The sequence below is a fragment of the Neopelma chrysocephalum genome, unplaced genomic scaffold (assembly GCF_003984885.1).
Source record: "Neopelma chrysocephalum unplaced genomic scaffold, ASM398488v2 Primary Assembly neopelma1_97102, whole genome shotgun sequence".
Lineage (NCBI taxonomy): Eukaryota > Metazoa > Chordata > Aves > Passeriformes > Pipridae > Neopelma > Neopelma chrysocephalum.
In genome coordinates this window covers 3,579,356-3,595,840 of record NW_020925744.1, presented here as the reverse complement: position 1 = coordinate 3,595,840, position 16,485 = coordinate 3,579,356, and the positions used below count along the sequence as shown (strand labels likewise).

Below are 16,485 nucleotides of genomic sequence, written 5' to 3'. Positions count from 1 at the left end.
ATTAAAAATCAGGATTTGTGGGCATTTAAGATATAGAAGTCTTAATGCAAGTGAAATATCAGCTCTAAACCACATACTTCCATATTTATGTCAACATTTATGGGTTTGATCTTGCCTCATTTTCAGAAGAAAAATTGTAGGTTTCAAAGGCTACAAGTTTCAAAGACAGGTTTCAAAAGACTTGCTTTTTCCAAAACACAAACTGAAGCTCCACTTTTTCAAGTCAAGTCATATATCCATCCTCAATGCACCTATTTACTTTTCATTTACACTAATAGGAATTCCACTTAGGCAACCAAGAGGAAAAAGTTCCTGACATGGGGGAGGGAAGATGCAGATTGCCTTTTTTTTCATCTTTGCTCTGGAACCCACAAAACCACGGAGATAAATTGGGCCTAAAGGCAATGCAAAGCTTACTTCCCTATTTACCTCCTGTTATAAGTAAATGAAACTAGGCTGAAATATAGCAGCAAAAATTTATTAAAGATTTATATAAAATGCAAATAAGCAAAACAGCGCGCTGGGTGGCCGGGGAGACCCCTGCTCCACTCACGGCCCGCAGGCGCAGTGGGCAAAAACAGTAACCTTTATACCCTTATCAATTCCCTTCCTATAGTCACTTGTTATCCCTCTATTGGATCCGAGTTCGCAGGTCTGGGTCTGGTTGGTTCTTTTGCAGGCCCGCTTCAGTTGCCAGGTACTTTCCTATCCATAGCTTTAATTAGTCCTTCGTCCTTGAGGCCTAGTGTGTAGGCTCCAGATGTCCATCTTGGATCCTCTTTATCGTCCTCGTACTTGACCCTTTGATCCTTGTCCCTCCCTTCGTTACTTTATGCGTACACTTTTAGACAATATGCTTTTAGAAAAACAAGATACAAAATACTTATTCAGCAAGGCACAATAATTTGTCTTGTCAGCTTAAGAACTGCAAGCTGCAGGACTATCAGCCTATAATGCTGACAGATTAATTAACCATTCTGCAACTTACAGTCCCCCAGCCTTAACAGAACATTGATTACAATAACATATATATATATAGGAATATAACATGCAATACAATTTAATGAGTAAATTACTTTATTACTACTAATTTGATGAGTAAATTACTTTACTACTACTAATTTATTACACTCCTAAGCCTTCTTTCAGCCTGCCTTAAGAAGAGCCATAAGGTGGCTCATAGAATCATAGAATGGTTAGGTTTTTCTTAGGAAAAGACCTCCAAGATCATCAAGTCCAATCATCAACCCAGCACCACCACCACCACCACCATGTTCACCACTAAAATGTGTCCTCAAGTGCCACATCCACGTAGGGTTTTTTTAACATTTTCAGGGATGGTGACTCCACCACTTCCCTGGGCAGCCTGTCCCAATGCTTGACAACTCTTTCAGCAAATAAATTTTTCATAATATCTAATCAAAACTTCCTCTGGTGCAACTTGAGGCCATTTCCTCTGGTCCTATCACTTGTTACTTTGAAGAAGAGGCCGACCCACACCTTGCTGCAACCTCCTTTCAGGTAGCTGTAGAGAGCGATAATAACCCCTGATGGCCTAGTGGTTAGCATGCAGGACTCTCACTGCTGCGACCCCGGTTTGATTCCTCGGTCCCCCGGGCAGATGGAGCCCGTTAGCCCTGTGAGGCCATCCATCTATGAGAAGGTCACTCTAAACAAACCTACATCCTGAGGACCTCACTGCCATTGTCCAAGCTTGTTTGGCCCCGGCAGATGAACCTTAGGATTAAAGGGTGGGCTCAGTTCAGCGCAGGCTGTGTCTCACCTAAAAAATCCATTGCGCAGGCTGGAAAGGTAAAAGACCTTTCCCAAAATCTTCGTTCGCGAAGACTGGCCATTATTATTATAGAGAGCGATAAGGTCCCCCATGAGCTTCCTTTTCTCCACAGTAAACAATCCCAGCTCTCTCAGCTGCCCTTCATAGGACTTGTTCTCCAGACCCTTCACCAGCTTCATTGCCCTTCTCTCGGCATCCTCCACCATGAAAATGATGTTCCTGTAGTAGGGGCCCAAAAGTGAACACCTGATTCAAGGTACATCCCCACAAGTGCTGAATATAGAGGGATAATCACTGCCCTGGTCCTGCTGGCCACACTATTTCTGATACAAGGCAGGATGTCATTGGCCAGCTTGGCTACCTGGGCACACTGCTGGGTCTTGTTCAGCCACTGCTGACCAGCACCTCCAGGTCCTTTTCTGCTGGGCAGCTTTCCAGCCACTCTGCCATCAGCCTATAGGTTGTGGTGAACTGAGGGCAGGACCCAGCACTAGACCTTCTTGAACCTCATACCATAGACCTTGGCCCCTGATCCAGTGTGTTCAGATCCATCTGCAGAGCCTTCCTACCCTCCAGCAGATCATCACTCCCTCTGAGCTTGCAAACTGACTGAGGGTGCACTTTATCCCCTTGTCCAGGTTGTTGATGAAGGTATTAAACAGGGCTGGCCTCAGTAATGAGCCCTGGGGAAAATATTCCTTATAGAAATAGATGTTTGGGATCACAGCTGTTAGGAGCCACTGTTCTCTCCAGAGTGTGTGCATCTCAGTGAGGCACTGTGAACAGGCCAAAGCAAAGTACCCGGACAGATAGAAAAGTCAGCCAGTGCCTGTAGGGAGGAAAAGATATGAAAAGTGTACTTAAGAATATTTATCTTAAGTATGTCTTTGTTGGGAAAAATGTAATGTATCCATTAAAAAAAAATTAGCTACTGTTAACATTGCCAGTGGTATGCTTTCCTGAGGAAAAAAGTGGATATGTATTTCTTCTCCCATGTAGCTCATAAAATGAAACTGAATTATCTCAGATCATAGGTTTTATGCATCATAGGTTTTATGACACTTTCTTCCACAAATTTCAGGTGAATCTGAAATCACAGATCTGTGAGGGAAGAAGGACAAATGAAGCTTTGCCCTCACTCTCCTCTTTATGCATAGAATACCTGAATAAGGGTGGTCAGTGCAGGGGTTTTTTTAAGTCAGTGCGTGTGGTATTTTTTCCTTGTGTGGGAAGAATGGAAACTTGACTTAGTGTTTAGATGTGCTGTAGCATGTCTCCATGAGCTCTGGAACAAACAGCCTGACAACTTGACACCTTCCAAGGCCCACAGTAAAACCCATACTGAATGGGTTATCATTATAACCTGGTCAAAACTGGTAACATATGATCAGAGTTCACTGTTTTTAAAGACAAATTGCTGACAACTGCTCCTCACATTTCGTGGAGAGCCACAATTTTTTTTTGCTCCTGTGTAAAGTAACACCACTATGTGTAGTAACAGGGTTGGAGGGTAAGGGTTCAGCCAGGCAGTACCAAAAGCGTTTCATGAGGACAGCAATGGTGCCACAGGGTGGGTGGCATTTCCTCACAGGGTCACAGCTGCGGGGCTGTCCATGTCCCTTCCCAAGAGGTTGACCCCCACCTGGATACAACCTGAAAGGAGGTTATAGCCAGGTGGCGGTTGGCCTCTTCTCCCAGGCAACAAGTTACAGGACGAGAGGACAAAGTTCTTAATTCAGGAAGGACATTGGGGTGCTGGAGTGTGTCCAGAGAAGGGCAATGAAGCTGGGCAAGGGTCTGGAGCACAAGTCCTATGAGGGGCAGCTGAGAGAGCTGGGGTTGTTTATTGTGGAGAAAAGGAAGCTCATGGGGGACCTTATCGCTCTCTACAGCTACCTGAAAGGAGGTTGTAGTGAGGTGAGGGTTGGCCTCTTCTCCCAGGCAAGGAGTAACAGGACAAGAGGATATAGTCTTAAGCAGCGCCAGGGAAGGTTTGGGCTGGACATTAGGAAGAATTTCTTCATAGAAAGGGTGATTAGAGACTGGAATGAACTGCCCAGGGAGGTGGTGGTCTCCGTCCACGGAAGTGTTTAAGGAAAGACTGGACGTGGCACTCATGGTCTAGTTGACATGGTGGTGTTCGCTCATAGGTTGGACCCGACCGATCTCAGAGGTCTTCTGCAACCCAACTGATTTCTGTGACTCCCCTCTAGTCCCCTAGCCTCCCTGGCAACGCCCGGCAGAGGTCAGGACACGTTCCGTCCCCAGCGCCGTGCCGCTGGTGCCCGCAGCTCGCCGCCCGCGGCGCCTCCTTCTTCCGCCCCGCTCGGGTGTCTCCATGTGGCGGCAGCAGCGCCGCCCTGGCCAGTCGGCGGACAAGATGGCGGCTCCTATGGAGCTGAGGTGCTGGGCAGGCGACTGGGGGCTGCCGTCCGTGCACCCGGAGTCTCTCACCGTCATGGTAACGGGCAGCCGCCCGCCCCTGGAGGGAGGGAGAGAGGAAGCGGCGGCGCCCTGGGGCTTGCCTACCACCGGCACGGCCGTCCGCGGGGCTCCTTCCCGCGGGAGAGGCCGGGAGTGGGAGGCGCGGTGTTGGGCGCGCGGCACGGCCCGGCTCGTGCCTCACAAAAGCCGCAGGCTGCGCTGCCGCCCTTCCCGGCGGTGCCGGGCCCTTCTCCAGGGCGCTGCTGCCCTTCCCCCGGGGGCCGAGCCCTTCTTGGGGGCTGCGGGGCCTCTGCGCGGCATTTCCTGGTGTCGTGTTAGGGCAAGGAAGCCCGATCGAAATCCATCGCGCTTCTCCGCGCACTTGCTGCTAGTCGGTCCTCAGTGATCGAAGATGTTTAAAACGACTTCTTTAGTGCTGTCTTACGATTTTCTTTCACATAGTGACAGAATTTAATCCCTGTCTCTCGCAATCTTTATTGCAGGCTTACGCCAAATTTTCTGGTGCTCCCCTGACAGTGAATACTATAAGTAGGTCCTGGAAAGCTCCAAAAGGTACCATCTTTGCAGTCTGTATTCTTTTAGTCACAGCTGCACTATAAATGAACGTTCCAGTATTTGCATTGAGTTTGTGCTAATGAGTGCAGCCTGCCCCAGTTAAATGACTTCACAGGATCAAGTGTGATGAATTTGTGGGAATACAATAATGGAAGACATAAAGTGCTTCAAAGGACAGTTTATTAAAATGTATATGGGTGAAGCAGCAGACTGTCAACAAAGCAGTAGTGCCAAGTACGTAACTGTTTCAGGCAGTCTAAATTGATGGTATACTGAAAACAAATTTTTAAGTTTTTAGCACTTTGCATATTTATAATGATAGTAACCAGACTTGTATGTGGAAATAGCTCTTTGATTATACATAATTTAAGGGGCTGGTATAATTGTAAGTGCAATGTGAACTTCAGCGAGTATACCTTACACTAGCTGGGATGTTTAGCACTATGCTGAATTAGAGTGGTTGAGTCAGAAAAAATGGAATATAAGGTGTCAGAGATGACTTCTTTGTGTTGGATGCTCCTACTCATTGCTTGTTTGCTCAGCATTTAAGTTATTGTCTCAGTGTATTTCAGAGAGGTAACATCGCTGCAGGGTTAAAGTATTCTGTCGTTTATGCTTAACCACATAATCAGTTTAGCCATTACTGTATTCATACAGAAGTTGATCCTTTGGCTCTTGCTTTTCAGTATGTTGTTTTCTGTTAGGAGCAAATACCAAGAACTAGCTGGGTGTACCTGCTAAAAGTTTGGTGGCTTTTCTCATAGCAAAAATACATAAAATCCATTTAAAAAATCAATCCAAGTAGTAAGTGTTGGTGATAATTGATGCAGCACAATCCTTTTGGGCTTATTGAGGCAGTTATGTTGTGAATGTGCTGTAAGATAACCCCTGTTACAGACGCTTTGATCTGGCAATCTCATGAGTAAAGGCTTCCAGTAAAGTTCTGGCAGAAAGGAAATACTTAGTTCTTGAGTAGTTCATGGTTATGCTATGGTAGCTTGGGCAGTGGTTGTAGCAAGGTTAGACAAAACAGGTGGTTAAAATGGATTTGGAGGGGAAGGGCAGGAGTGTACCATCAGCAAATTTGCAGATGACACCAAGCTGGGGGGGGAGTGTCAATCAGCTGGAAGGCAGGAGGGCTCTGCAGAGGGACCTGGACAGGCTGGAGAGTTGGGCTGATTCCAGTGGGATGAGGTTCAATAAGGCCAAGTGTTGGGTCCTGCACTTTGGCCACAACAACCCCATGCAGCGCTTCAGGCTGGGGACAGAGTGGCTGGAGAGCAGCCAGGCAGAAAGGGACCTGGGAGTCTGGATTGACAGGAAGGTGAACATGAGCCAGCAGTGTGCCCAGGTGGCCAAGAAGGCCAATGGCATCCTGGCGTGGATCAGGAACAGGGGGGCCAGCAGATCCAGGGAAGTGATTCTGCCCCTGTACTCAGTGCTGGTGAGGCCACACCTCGAGTACTGTGTCCAGTTCTGGGCCCCTCAGTTCAGGAAGGATATTGAGGTGCTGGAGCAGGTCCAGAGAAGAGCAACAAGGCTGGTGAAGGGACTCGAGCACAAATCCTATGAGGAGAGGCTGAGAAAGCTGGGGTTGTTTAGCCTGGAGAAGAGGAGGCTCAGGGGAGACCTCATCACTCTCTACAACTCCCTGAAAGGAGGTTGTAGCCAGGTGGGAGTTGATCTCTTCTCCCAGGCAGCTATCAGCAAGACAAGAGGGCATGGTCTTAAGCTCTGCCAGGGGAGATTTAGGTTAGATATGAGGAAAAAATTCTTTACAGAAAGGGTCATCAGGCATTGGAATGGGCTGTCCAGGGAAGTGGTGGATTCTCCGTCCCTGAAGGTTTTTAAGGTGAGACTGGATGTGGCACTTAGTGCCATGGTCTAGTAACCACTGCAGTTTTCGATCAAGGGTTGGGCTTGATGATCTCAGAGGTCTTTTGCAAGCCAGCTGATTCTATGATTCTATGATATAAATTGTTGACTGCAGTATTTATGCCCTCTAGGAGATATACCAGTCCTCATATCAGAAGACAAGGTGATTTCTCAACCAGCAAAAATACTAAACTTCTTAAGAAAGCAGGTAGGTTTCTTTGCCTGGTAGTGACTCTGCAGGTCCCTGTGGTGTACATTGATACTGGCTTCCAAAGTCCGGAAACTCAACTCAGACCCAGTGCTTTTCTGTTTTTCATATATGCATGAGAATTGCAAAATGGTGGATAAGAAATTGCAGTTTGAAGTTTGATTGTTAGTTGTATGAAAGATTCAAAATAGGCATGAAAAAATGTTTGTTGAAAAGGACAAAAAACTGTCCTTAACTGAGCAGTTTGTTGCTGAGCACCCTGCTTGTAATTATCACATCTTTAATGTCATTATGACTTTTTAGACCTAGGATATCACAGCCTAGGTTTAACTGCTTAAATGGGTAGTCATTTCCCAGTGCTCTTTTTTTTGAAAGATAATACATACAGCATTGCTTTTAATCTGTGTAGTTTATCTGTAGCTTGTAACGTAAAAATGTCTGCAGGTGTTTCTTGATGCACATCTACTACCTTTTGTAGATCTCTTAATGTTTTATTTCCAAAGAATAAAGCTGTGTGATTTCTTCTTTTCATGAAGTATAAAGATGTCTAGTAAACCATGGCACCATCTTTTTATTTCCAGGGTGGTCCTCTAGACCACTATTCTGCTTTTACATTACAGATGCACCTCCTACAAAGTCAGATGAGCTGATCAATGCCCTAGTGACACTTTAAATCTTTGAGGGGGAAAAAAACAGAATCTGAAAACTGCATTTGAGAGGATTTCAAATAGCTGTTTTGAAATTCAAATATGAAAGTTTCGTATTCATTTGAATTGAATTTGAATTTGGTATTCATTTGAATACCAAAGATTCCATAGTGTTGGGAAAAAAACCCCTCTTTGAGTTAAAGTATAGCAATTACATGCTTGCCTTTCACATATCTTTAAGTATCAGTACTGACCCTTTCTTTATAAATTAATGAAACAGATCTACTCACTCCCCCAAAAATTTATCAGCCTTTTTAATGTATCTTAAAGGAATCCAGTGTTAGAATTAAAAACTCAGTCAGCTGTAACTGGATTAATTTAGCTGTGCATTTGGTCCCTTACATTGTTAGCATCCAATTCCTTAACTTTTAGGAATGTTAATTAAAAGCAAAATATGGGAATGCATGCCTTTTTTTGATGCTTACACCATCTGAAGTGCCAGATGCTTCTTCAGAAATAAAGATGACGACTTAACAGAGGTTTGCTACGTCCCTAAGCACTGAAAAATTGCCTCTGTATGGCTGGATATTTGCTTGGAAACAAATGGGAAGGAGGCACGAATTATTTTGGGAATAGGAGGGCCCAAAGATCTAAGAATGGGAAAGTGGAAAAGGGAGATGCAATAAGGTTTGACATAGCTGGCCTGAATAAGGGAAGATATTCTAGTCAGTGCCCACTTTCTGTCCCCAAAAGTGTTTTTATAGTTACTGACTTGATAGCTGTTAAGTTTGAAGTAACTTTGCATTGATCATTTTTTTGAAAGGTTCTGTGTAACACTATTTTTAGGTTTTTGGGTTTAGTGTCGTGTGTTTTTCTTTTTTAATTCCTAGAAGTATAATGCGGATTATGAATTGTCTGCAAAACAAGGAGCTGATACACTGGCATATATTGCACTACTTGAAGAGAAACTGCTTCCAGCTCTGGTAAATATTGATAAATACTTTATAATGGTCAGAATATTTGGAAGTGAATCCTACTAGAGGTGCCCAGCATGAGAGACACTAAAGTCTGTCTGCCACAGTCCTGACTGGAATGTATTTGCTTTGTTAGTCCAATTTTTGAAAATACTGCCTAGCATCTTCAGGAAAGAAGCGTGTTTTTGTGGGATGTCTAGTAATAATAGTAAATTTATGAAAGTCATTTTAAAAGGACACTTGGGGGGGGGGGGGGGGGACGGGGCGCTTATTTGTTTTGTTTTGTGTTTGATTGGGTTTTTGTTTGGTTGGTGGTTGTTTGGTTTTGGTGGGTTTTCTATTTTGTTTGGTTTTGTTTTTTGGGGGGGGAACAGTATCCTGAAACAGCTTATTGTGGCCATGTTTTGTTTCACTTGATTTTCTTGAAAAAACTTTGATAAGATGTGGTATGTCTGAGGAGAGACACACAACTGGAAGCCTTTTGAACTGTTCAGTTAGAACTTTGGTAGATTAAAATGCCCATCAGTAGTTTCATTTTTCAGTTTTAAATAACACATGACCACATTCCCTCACCATTTCAGTGTAATTACATTAGAGCTATAAAATCCACAGACATTGAATCTCTTGAATGACTTTGGTTTCAGTTTGTACAGAAAAAAATATTCTGACCAGATGATATCATAAGCTACCTCTTCAGCTGACCCTGGTTTCAAAGTCATCATTTCATACTATCTTTTATTTTAAGATTTATATGTAATTTCAAACCAAATTTTAAGAAATTCCAGACCTGTTCCCGTATGTCTGCAACTTTTATTGTAATATATTTTCAGTATACAGTGTGTGTATGTGTATGTGTCTGTACGCAGTACGTACATAATATTATGCAGATGCATATAGATCTTTTTCATATCTTTGGTGTTTTTCTTTATTTGGAAGGTAGCTATCACCTTAATTATATACTGCACTCAAAGGATTAGTATATAACTTTGTGGAGCCTGATTGCCTTAAAGTAGAATAAATCCTGGTTCTTCTGCTTCTCTGACAGAAGTCTTACATGGCAAGTTTTATGAGATGTCTACTGTTCTCATTGAAATTTCAGTTATATTTTTCTTTGTGTTGATATAGCTGCACACTTTCTGGATTGAGGCTGAAAATTACTGCAGTGTGACAAAGCCATGGTTTGCCTCAAGGATTGCCTTCCCACTGAGTTTGTATCTGCCTGGAAAGATGTCCAGGGAAGCACTGAACAGGATCTTGCTGACCAAGGGAGGGCCTCCACTCTACAGTCTCACTGAAGTGGAAGCACAGGTATGTGTTGTGTAGTAAAGAATTTGTAAGTTAGTTCTGTCAAAGGCAAAAACTGAAACAGTCTAGCACACTGTCGAATGATGAATGGTGCTGTGCATACCAGCCTTGCTACACCTAAGGCTCTTAGACAGTCTTGTGTTTCATCAGATATACAGGGATGCCAAGGAGTGCCTAAATCTCCTGTCGAAGAGATTGGGAACATCTCAGTTTTTCTTTGGAGATACGTGAGTGTGGTTTGGGGTTTTTTTGTTTGGTTGGGGTTTTTTTGTAGATGATTAATAAAACACGCACCATATGACTCTGTGAGCACTTGAACTCTTTTTTATTTAACCTGCCAGAATTTTAAAAGTGGTGCACAGTAGTTTCATGTCTGACACACTGCTTTTCAGATAAATCTGAATGAGCAAACAGGCCACAAACGAGATCTTCAGAGTGAGGCGATGTGGTTTCTCCCTTATCCAGCATTTTTCCACAGAGAGGCAGATGCTGCCCACAGCTGCTAAGAAAATGCGAGGTGCACTAGAGAACCCTTTTCTAGCCACAGTCACCTCCTGTCTTTGTATGTACAAAAAATGCTTTAGGCTTGAGGTATTACTAGTGCCCCTATGGGAGCAGAGCGTAGGTCTGGGAACATTCCACTTCCCGTGGTATATATGCAGAGCAGGAAACAGATAGGACCAAGAACAGTGCCAGCAGGTCCCAAAATGGATGATCTGTGCCTTTAGTTGCTGAAGTTGGACAACTCCATGAGAGAGGATCCTGGTCCCCTGGCATATAACTTGACTTTTCTGGTGCCAGAAATGCATTTTAGAGTGGCTTGTTTATCAGTGTATGTGACAGCATGACTGTGCTTTAATGCTGAAGTTAGTGTTTCAGCTTGCCAGCACATCTCTAGTTCAGAGGTGCTGAAATGAGTGGATAGTTGCTACAAAGCGTTTACCAGGTTGATAGGCAAAGATGGAATCACAGAAGAGCTATGTTCTGTCCTGAGTTGTGTTTGACATACACAGAAAACTGTTAAGTTGTAGAAGTCTTAACTGTTTTACCTCAGTCACTTTGATGTTTTCTTTTGTCACTTTTTAGGCCTACCACCTTGGATGCCTTTGTGTTTGGTTTCCTTGCACCAGTTTATAAAGTGTGCTTCCCCAGGGTACAATTACAAGAGCACTTGAAACAGCTTCCCAATCTGTGTCGATTCTGTGATGATATTTTAACTTGCTACTTCAGGTTAAGTGTCTCAGGTAAGATGTGTTTCTCTTCCCCTTTTTGTCACATATACTTCTGTTGGGATTAGTACTCCAGGATTCCGTCTGCGAGCCAAGGCAGATTAGGTTTTACTTAGTTTATGCTAGAGTTTTTGTGGGAAATGAAGTGGAGAAACCTCTAAAGTTCAGCAGAAAGGACTGAAAATTAAAAACAAGGGTAAATACTCAGTTTCAGATTCTGTCAAACATTGGCAAAATCTTATGGCTCACGCTTAGTACTGTTTTTCTCACACAGAATGGCTTTTTCACTTAAATTCTTCTTTGCATGAAGATACTGCATGAACTTTATCTCCAACGTGTGTTTATTTTTTAAGGATTTAAAAGCTTTTGTAAGTACCTTTTCACTCTTCATCTTTTTGCCTTCACTCTCCAGGCCATTCTCCGGCTGGACGGGATATAGCAGATGCTAATCTGCAGAAACTCACACAGCTTGTAAATAAGGAATCCAACTTGATTGAAAAGGTTACTTTTGCTTCAGTCTCTAATTATTCTGCTTTTTATGGTTACTTGTTCACAGATATTCTTGCATGGCAACTGCAACTGTACAATGGACTTTACTTCTTTTCTACTGAGTTACATTGTGTAGAGAGGCAGGAAGAATATTACATTACTTGGAAGGAGCAATTACTGAAGCCTTGTACTTAAAAAAGTATTTTTAATACAACCAAAAGAACATTGTCTTGCAGATGTGCATACCTATAGAGGAATGGTATCTTTCCTCAGGAAAGGAGGAGGCAAATGTATTGATCAAAATTCAGAAATGGTCCTGCAAATTAAGACTTAACACCGGGTTTCCTTGCTCCCAGCTGCATGCGGCAGTAACTGACCTGTAGTCACACTCCTGCTTTTTCTACATCTTGCTTTTATTTCTTATGTTCTTTGTTTCTAAGGCTGTCACTCAGCACCTACTGAAAGCTGTACAACTTATGTGAAAAATACTTGTGAAGAATTAGCCTTTTCATGCAGACAGAACATTCTGATTGGAAGGATAGAAGGCATTTCTTCCTGAAAAAGACTAGTGTATGAAGTAGATCATTAACTATGATCAGCTTCTGTAGCATTAGTTATTGATCCTCTTTCTGGATTTGAAGTGTGGCTATGGAACTTCTAAACAATGGGTTACACAAACATTTGTCAGGCATGATTGAAGTAAAGGTGAACCTGCCTTGAGGAAATGGGATGGACCACACAGCCTCTGCAGATCTCCCCTGTGCTGTCTTTTATTCTGTACTAACTAAACTTTTGAGACCACATTACGTGTAAGGCATTAGATTGATTGCCTATGAAAATGTTAATTATTTATATTCAGAGATTAATTTTAACCTGTCTTTGAAAAGCTATTATCATAAGTTCTTTATTAAGTGCTTTTTGTAATCTGTAACTAATAAAAATTTACTCAGTGCCTCCAGAACATTTCTGGTTTGAAAAGGTTTATTCTTGCATGGTGTTGAACATACAAAAAGCATCCCTTGATGTTAGCAGTTTGACTCTTGATCTCCATTCTAGCAGCATTTGGCTATTGTACAAAATTTTACCTCTTAGGAACAGGTAGCAGTGTTGCTTACTTCAGTAATCTTGACAAAGTGACTTGAGCAAAAGCACACCCATTTGCCATGGGTATGATGCACCATATGTAATGGAATGAATAGCAGCTCTAAAACAAGCATATATTTGGGAGTGGAAAGAAACCAAAGCACCAGTTTTGTCTGGTCCTGAAGTAAGAGGGCAAAGATACCCCAAACCAGCATTAATGATGGCAGCCCTGACAAATAAGACTAATGCTATAATCTGTATTCTACTGTTTGCCAGATCCAGCTCTCATTATTTCTCTGCAGATGGACGACAACCTTCGTAAGAGCCCTCAGCACCCCCCTCATAAGCTAACAACGCTCAAGCTTGCTGCGCGTGGAGAAGAAAGCAGCCCATTTAATCGTTTGTCACCTTGACACCTCTTGTTGCCCATACACGCGTGTTTGCCTTCAGCTGAGTGCCACAGTAAATTTTTTTCATGTGAATGTTGTTTTGCAAGGGAAGAATCTGCTAATGGGTAGAAGTAGAGAAGACATACAGCTTTACAGTGTTCTATCTACTTATTTTTTTACGAAATTGCATAGTTAAGGCTGACCACGCACTAAGCTTGAGGCTAAGCTAAACAAGGCTTATTACTGCAGATGTTAACATGATTTTGTACAGCATAGTTTTGCCTTTAGCCTAGGAGAAATGTTTACCAAAAGTTAAAATTCTGCTTATGGAATGTTCACCATTATTTCACTTTATGGCTTTTGATTTTACTGTAATGATGTTACTGTATGTGAGTAGGTATACTCTTGTATCTGTCTGAAAATGACAGAAGTCCAGTTGTGAAGTCTGAAAAGAAACATTGTTGCCCTTTGTTGCAGTTGAGAAATGAAAAGCAATGAGAGGAAGGTAATTTTTTTTATCGTGCTTTAATGAACACACTTGAGTTTTGTGTTTGGGGTTGTTTGCATTTTTGAAAATTTGTCATGTTGTACTTTGAAGGGGATTGTTGAAAAACATGTGCGCTATGGGGATTAAAATGATGCACAATGCTAACATTTCAGTACCTCGTAATAGTCCTTTGTGAAACAGGCTTGACCTGTGCACAGAGTTATACCATATGCTGCAAAACTGTTAAGTCAAAATCACAGAAGACTGGTAGTGGATGGAGAAGTTTGGTTGCTGTCAGGACAAGGGACTTGACTAGCAAGCACTGCATCTCTGGATTGAAAGGAGCTGGTTAGGGCTTTGTAAAAAAGCCAATGTAGGCTTTTAAATTTGTCACAGATGCCTCTTGATCAGTTTTGTCTTTTCAGTAAGCACTACAGTTCATTCAAAAACTGAAAGAAAAAATGTCTAAATTTTTATTGTGTGACAGTCTGTCTAGTTCAGAGTTCTTTTCTCTCTGCAAACTGTAATATGTTGCAGGGCATAATTCTTCTGCTTAATTAGTTTTCTCTGTAACAGCAGCCTTGCCAGTTCTAGAGACCCAAGCAATTCCATTACAAGAGAGTTGCTGTAAACAGCAATGTACTGGTGGGGACTTCACGAGTGGGTGTAAAGAGAATTAGTCAAGGAGATTGGCCAAAATGGCAGCTCTTCGGATACAGAATTCTGATAGCTGTATGTGTGGGATGACTGTTCAGGGGATTATTTCCTCCTTTTTCTGGCCAAATCAAAATAGTCTTTCAGCTTCCCTTCAGCTGCTAGTCTTGTGTGAGATACACAGATAAATTATTTCCTATTTGTAAAGACAAGACTGTAGGTTGTGTACATACTGTACTTTCAGACTTGATATGTAGGGAATGTAATATCTTTAACATTTCTTAATTATAATCAAAATGTTGGGTTTCTAATGAGCCCTTTAAAATAATGTTTAAGCTTCATGCTCTTACCAGAGTATTTGTTGCAGTGATTTGAAATTAATTTAGCTCATACTCATGATAACTGTATAAACTGACCGTCCACTACATGCAGAAGTAATTCAAATGGTTAAAATTTTTAACTGCCTATATCTTGACAAGATTTACATGAGATAAGTCACATGGCTTTTCAAAGTTTTTAATTTATAAACACGGCTATGGAGAATATGCCTTAGTTTGTTGCTTTCGTGAATATGTACACTCAACGTATAAAATCTCTTTGTAAAAAGGGTCACTGAGATTAAAATTTTGGATTTGTAGTGGAATTTTGGTGGAGTTTTTTTGTGGAAATTATGTTGAGTTTTTTGAATGTTTTTCTTTTCTCCTTGTAAAAAGGTTTATTTTTCTCCATTAAAAAAAAAAAAAAAAGAAGAAAAACTGCTGACTGCTAGGACACAGAAATTGAAGCAACTGAGCATATCCATGAGATGAGATTTTAGATTTTAATCGCACCTCTTCAGTGCCATTTCTTTCTTTCAACACGGTTGCTTTTGGGAAGGGGGCAATAGGGAGGCACACATTTTCTAATCTTACTAAATGTGAGTTCTGGGCTGTGCGACAGCAAAATTTTGGCAAACCAATGCCCAGGGAACTTCATTCACTGGATGGCAGAGGACAACAGGGCTAGAGGTCACAGCAAACATTGCCTGCACTTGTGCACACCATCCCAGGCAACCAAGGAGGCTGGTAACTTGGGCTTGCCCCTTAGTTTAATGGCACATTTTGTGTGCCTGAGTTCTGAAGCAGGAAGGTTAATGATGTCCAGGGTGGGATCAGTTTGAGTAACTTGCTACCTGCATCTGAAGTAGTCAAAGCTCCTTTTCTGGCTAGGGGAGAAAGATGGGATCTAGGTGTGATTCGTCTTAAAGCAGATACCTAAAATAGTGAAGTGAATCCTGGACAAGTGCTGTGACTGCTCAGTGTAGAGAAAGCGGTAGCTGCCTAACTCAGCCATAAAATGAAAACCTGCTGTGGCAATTGGCTTTTCCATTGCTGCCTGAGCTGGTGGGTGGTCCAAAAACACAAGGAGTCAGCTAGCCTTCTGTACAGGCAGCAGTGGTGGGGCTGTGAAATTGCTGTGTGCAGCCTGCTCCCTGTGCAGAGCTGCTGACTGCTGTACCTACTCCAGCTCTGCAGTCTCAAAATGCTGGGCTTTTGGTGCACGCACCTACAAAGGGCAGGTGCAGAATATACCCTTGGGTTTCCATTACCTTTCTCCTACTAGGGAAGCTAATGAGCCTCGTCCTTCCTACTCTCCCCCAGAAGGCAGTGACTGGGAACAGATCACTACCTAGAAAGCAACTCATCCAGCTGCCAGTTCTAAGTGGGGTGGACCACTATAGCAGGTTGCAAGTTTAACGCCTCTGCTCCAGGCAGTCTTGTGTGGAAATCATATGTGTAGATATCCTTAGGGCTGTTCTCTGTTCTTCTGTGTCAGCTGGTTGTAGGAACAGATATATTTTAGAAGAAATAAGATGAAAAACATTACAAATTAATTGCTACGAGTATGTTCTATTTAACATTTCCAAGATAGCTTTAAAAATGTCTTTTCCCCCACTCTGAAAATATTGTTACATTAGGCTTTTATATACACTTACCCATTGGTGAAGTCACATTACTTTTGCTAAGGCAGTGAGGCATTCCATTAAGAAAAAACACCCTATTTGATTCCTGTTTAAAATGGTTTGCAGACTCCCTTGAGTAGGTTTCTTTTCTTGGTAGGATTCTTGGCATTGCAGCATTGGAGCCATTCATAGTGCTATTTTTTTTCCACACTGAAAGGCAGTGCATTAAAAAAGTACTGTTCCACAATACAAATGTTCAGTTTCACAAATCATTTAAGCTTGTTGTCAAGTGTTTAGTCTGAAGCAGTAAAATGTTCCATGCTCCTGTCTGGTGCTAACCACTACCAGCGAGGTGATGTATTTTGATGCACTTGCTAGAGCACTGATGCAGGATTAGGCCATTCAGGA

The 16,485-nt window shown here is 42.3% G+C and overlaps 1 protein-coding gene across 4 annotated transcripts; it reads left to right on the top strand.

The window, feature by feature from the left end:
* The first annotated feature begins 4,110 nt into the window (after positions 1-4,110).
* MTX3 (metaxin 3) lies at positions 4,111-14,778 on the top strand. Of its 4 annotated transcripts, none has more exons than XM_027671502.1 (9): positions 4,111-4,256; positions 4,723-4,792; positions 6,802-6,878; positions 8,416-8,508; positions 9,625-9,807; positions 9,955-10,031; positions 10,891-11,048; positions 11,446-11,534; positions 12,908-14,778. In XM_027671502.1, the coding sequence occupies exons 1-9, from the start codon at positions 4,134-4,136 to the stop codon at positions 13,016-13,018; spliced, it is 981 nt and encodes a 326-aa protein (XP_027527303.1). In that variant the 5' UTR covers positions 4,111-4,133; the 3' UTR covers positions 13,019-14,778. The 4 variants fall into 4 exon arrangements, with proteins under 4 accessions (XP_027527303.1, XP_027527304.1, XP_027527305.1 ...); XM_027671503.1 differs by having other exon boundaries at positions 12,882-14,778; XM_027671504.1 differs by lacking the exon at positions 11,446-11,534 and having other exon boundaries at positions 12,882-14,778.
* The last annotated feature ends 1,707 nt before the right edge of the window (positions 14,779-16,485 follow it).

Bases quoted from the DNA above. Each gene is read 5' to 3' on its own strand.
- MTX3 (XM_027671502.1), top strand. From the start codon at position 4,134: ATGTGGCGGCAGCAGCGCCGCCCTGGCCAGTCGGCGGACAAGATGGCG. The intron at 8,509-9,624 runs GTAAATATTGAT...GTGTTGATATAG, and splicing joins AGAAACTGCTTCCAGCTCTG to CTGCACACTTTCTGGATTGA. The intron at 11,535-12,907 runs GTTACTTTTGCT...ATTTCTCTGCAG, and splicing joins AATCCAACTTGATTGAAAAG to ATGGACGACAACCTTCGTAA.